The sequence below is a fragment of the Peromyscus californicus genome, unplaced genomic scaffold, assembly GCF_007827085.1.
Source record: "Peromyscus californicus insignis strain IS unplaced genomic scaffold, ASM782708v3 Scaffold_12__1_contigs__length_115047231, whole genome shotgun sequence".
NCBI classification, from domain to species: Eukaryota; Metazoa; Chordata; class Mammalia; order Rodentia; family Cricetidae; genus Peromyscus; species Peromyscus californicus.
The window spans coordinates 59,524,619-59,528,532 of record NW_026294413.1 but is presented as its reverse complement, the minus strand read 5'-3'; the positions used below and the strand labels follow the sequence as shown (position 1 = coordinate 59,528,532).

Below are 3,914 nucleotides of genomic sequence, written 5' to 3'. Positions count from 1 at the left end.
TTTGGTTCTCTTTCTGCAGAATTACAGCAGGACCCCACACAAAAGGATGCTGGCGTGTATTATGGTTCACAAAGTGGCTTTGCTGTATTTGATCTGCTCCTTCCCCCTCTTTCCCTCCCTCCTTTCCTTCCCCTCCCTCCCTTCTTCCCTCCCCACCCCACGTATGTATGCATAGTATGTACTCATCTTTCTCAAAGTCACTCACAGCTTTTTACAATTCTATCAAGCAACAGCATTAGCTGGTAAATTTCTGTTGCTTTTCCTCCATTGCCCTTCCAACATCCTTTAAACATAGAGTATGAATTTGTGATTTCTGAGGCAGGTCTATTTTTATGAGCTCGCATTTTCCTGCCCTGGCCATTTTCAGTTTGGAGGTATTTTCTAAGATCTGTCCTGTGGGCCCTCTCTTTTGATTTCCCTCAGATGCCACCCTGCTCTTAGCTGGGAAGCCTCTGGGAATGTGACATGAGGATTTCTCTGGGCCCCTCGTGTACCAATGTCTCTGCTTTCTCTTTCAAAATCAGTTCTGTGTGGCCACAGACCTGCCTTTCCAAACTCATCATGGTTGCCGTTCCGTGAGCTGCTTGAAGTCCAGAATGGTGAATTCCCATGGCAAGTGAGTATCCAGATGCTTGGGAAACACCTGTGTGGAGGCTCCATCATCCATCAGTGGTGGGTTCTGACGGCAGCACATTGCTTCCCAAGAACCCTGTAAGTGTCTGGGCATCGCCTTGATTTGTGTCCCATGTAGTACACATGCAGTCTGGGCTAGCCACTTGGTTGGTTGGTACATGAAGCTTTTGAAGCCATAGGCTCTGTGCCCAGTGGTTTTGGACCAAAGTCTGCTCCTACCTAAGCATCTCTCTTGACTTCATCAACTATATCCCAAGTTGGCTGCTTCTTGTAGCTCAGCACCAGTGTTGGAGAAAAATCAGTGTAAGTTTCCTTTTCCTGCCCACCCCCTGTATATTAAGACACATTAAATTCATTCATCGTGCATGCATTGAGCACATACTGGGGACAGTTTTAAGAGATAGGGATGTAGCAGTCAATAAGAGAGCCAAGATTCCTCTCACTGAGGCATTCACATCCTCTTTTCTGAATGGGCACATTGCACTTGTGTTGGTGGGAGCTTCTCCTGAGCTAATGGTTCACCTGTTCAGAGATCCTTCTGGGTCTGGTCCCTGACTCTGACCTCCTTGGTCTCTAGATGCATACCCCCCTGACCCCACAGCTTACCCACTATTCTATACTATTTAGTGGTAAGTTCCACTGCTTGGAAATGTGTCTGCAGATGCAAAGTGGCCACGACCATTGTCAGCTGTGGTGCTTTTGTATCCATTCTTCAGATTAGAAATGGCAGTGGTGAACATCACTGTAGTCATGGGAACCAAGACTTTCAGCGACTTCAACTTGGAGAGAAAGCAAGTGCAGAAGATCATTGCTCACAAGGATTACAAGCCGCCCCACCTTGACAGCGACCTCTGCCTGCTCCTGCTCGCCACGCCAGTCCAATTTAATAAGGTCAAAATACCCATCTGCCTGCCTCAGAAGGAGAGCTCCTGGGACCGGTGCTGGATGGCTGAGTGGACATCAACTCACGGCCACGGTATGTGCCTTGCCTTCCTGCTGGTATGAAGCTCACCTGTAGGCTGTCTTCTGCTGAGCAGAATGAGGTTTAGATGGGGAAGACTCGGGTTTGAATTTGTGGCAGCACACATGCCCTTCTTCATCATCACCTTTTCCCATCCACAGCATAACAGCAATGCCTCCCTCAACTGAATCATGTAGATGAAATTATGTAAAGTTCCCTGCAAACACACGGGACACAGAAGAATCCCAAAACTTGAAAGCAATGGTCATTTTTTATGGATCCCATAAAAACCGTGTGGCTCACACAGCTGTGAGCCTCACATAGAGTCCACCGTTTGCTGATATAATCAATCCAGTGGTTTCCCTGGGGCAGTGAGCACCAGCAACTCCATTCCTTTTCCTACAGAGCACCAGGCTGGTCACCCACGGACCACAAACAGGGAGAAAGCCAGAATTTTCTTTAGCACTGTGGTTATTTCCCCCCTACAAGATGACACATCCTGATGTGCCTTCTCTTCCAAGTGTCTCCATTGGGCTCACCAAAGGGACTGGCTTGCTTCTGGAGAGAGCCTGCATCCTCCGGGCATATACATTAGCAGAAGGACTACTTGTTGGGACACCTAGATGGCAGAGTGGGGTCTTGCACTAAAGCATCCATCCTAGGGGACCTGTGAATCCAACTTGCTGGGCCCTGCAACCTTCCAGGACCTCCGCTCTGATGTGTGCGGGCTGGCCACTGTTGTGGCCAACGCACGCTCATCCTCAGGCTAGCTTCCTTACTTTGCTAGGCTCAACCAGAGGCTTCAACATGCACATGACGAAGCTGAGGGTGGTGCAGATTAACTGGCGAGCATGTGCCAAGAGGGTGGCTCAGCTCTCCAGGAGCATGCTTTGTGCCTGGAAGGAAGTAGGCACCAACGGCAATTGCCAGGTACTCAGCCCCCGCTACACCCTCCTCCCCACACCCCACGATTCTTAGGTTCCCTGAAGGAGTCCAGGAGGGAGGCCCCTGCTCATGCCACTAGCCATCCCTCTGTATCCTCTGCTGGATGGCTCCACGGGCCTCTCACAGGTTGTGCTTCTTGCTTTTCTCATTCCCAGGGAGACAGCGGGGCACCCATGGTCTGTGCTAACTGGGAGACTCGGAGGCTCTTTCAAGTGGGTGTCTTCAGCTGGGGCATAACCTCAGGCTCCAGGGGGAGGCCCGGTATGTTTGTGTCTGTGGCTCAGTTTATCCCATGGATCCTGGAGGAGACGCAAAGGGAGGGAAGAGCCCTCACCGTCTCAAAAGCCTCGAGAAGCCCCTTGACTTGCGTTTCACGACACCCCATGTTGCTAAGCTTGGGGTCTCAAATACTGTTTGCTGCCATGTTTGCCGGGGATAAATCAAATTGCTAAGCTCTGAACCTGCTTACCGTTTGCCCCGTCTGTCCTCTCCTATCTTGGCACAAGCATCTGAGGAACGCTGACTATGGGTTGGTCTCTATATCAGATGAGTTAACCACAGACTTAGTTCCCTGCCTCACACTCTAATGTAGGAATGTCAAGCTCCATGCTGAAAGAAGTGCTGTATGTGCTGGGGGGGACTCCAGAGGAAAACATGTCCTCTGACAAAGGAGGGCCAGAAGGGCATGATTCAGGAAATCTTTGAAAATCTCCCATGGAAGTCACCCCATCCTTCCTATGAAGGAGGCTCCATTTGCATTGTGAGTCTCTTCTCCAATGTCCTGAATTGCTTCTTTCTCTCTTGGGACATGATAAGATCCAGCCATAGACCAGTCTTACTATGTCAGTCCAGCACCCAACCGAGCACTGTGCCCAGGGAGCTCCCAACCTAGCCTGCAGATGCCTCCATGTCCTGGACATGCATAAAGATCTCTGTGTGCAGCAGGTAGGGCAAGGGCTCTCTGGTCCAGTTGCAAGCTAAAAGTGGGAGATTATGACTCAGGACTTGGAGACCACACCTTTCCTTCCATTTTTTAGTTTATCCAAAAAAATACTTCTGGATAACAAATTGTTCCAGAGGCACTGATGCCTATCTACTTCTCCAGCACATGGAGACTAAGACTTCCCAATGACCAAAGTCACCACCCATCATATGTGAGAGTGGACTGAACTAATCTAGGGACATCAGAGCCAACATGCCCACTACTAGAGACAATAAACAGAATAGCTTATTGCCAGTCACAAAACAAAGGGTAAGAATTTAGGCTGAGAAAGCCACACATCCCTGTTTGAAGACCAGTGTCATATCATGTATCCATGAATTAATGGTGGTCGCATCTCTAGATCTTTTCTTGGTCAAGTCCATATGGCACAGA

At 49.4% G+C, this 3,914-nt stretch overlaps 1 protein-coding gene across 1 annotated transcript; it reads left to right on the top strand.

Moving 5' to 3' along the window:
* Positions 1 to 596: 596 nt before the first annotated feature.
* Positions 597 to 2,991, top strand: Prss51 (serine protease 51). The gene is made up of 4 exons (XM_052734249.1): positions 597 to 616; positions 1,350 to 1,609; positions 2,382 to 2,524; positions 2,695 to 2,991. Exons 1-4 carry the CDS (start codon positions 597 to 599, stop codon positions 2,989 to 2,991), a joined length of 720 nt encoding a protein of 239 aa, XP_052590209.1.
* The last annotated feature ends 923 nt before the right edge of the window (positions 2,992 to 3,914 follow it).

Excerpts from the sequence above, each read along its gene's own strand:
- Prss51 (XM_052734249.1), top strand. The coding sequence starts at position 597 with ATGGTGAATTCCCATGGCAA. Across the intron at positions 617-1,349 it reads ATGGTGAATTCCCATGGCAA|ATTAGAAATGGCAGTGGTGA; the intron begins GTGAGTATCCAG and ends TCCATTCTTCAG. Across the intron at positions 1,610-2,381 it reads GACATCAACTCACGGCCACG|GCTCAACCAGAGGCTTCAAC; the intron begins GTATGTGCCTTG and ends TTACTTTGCTAG.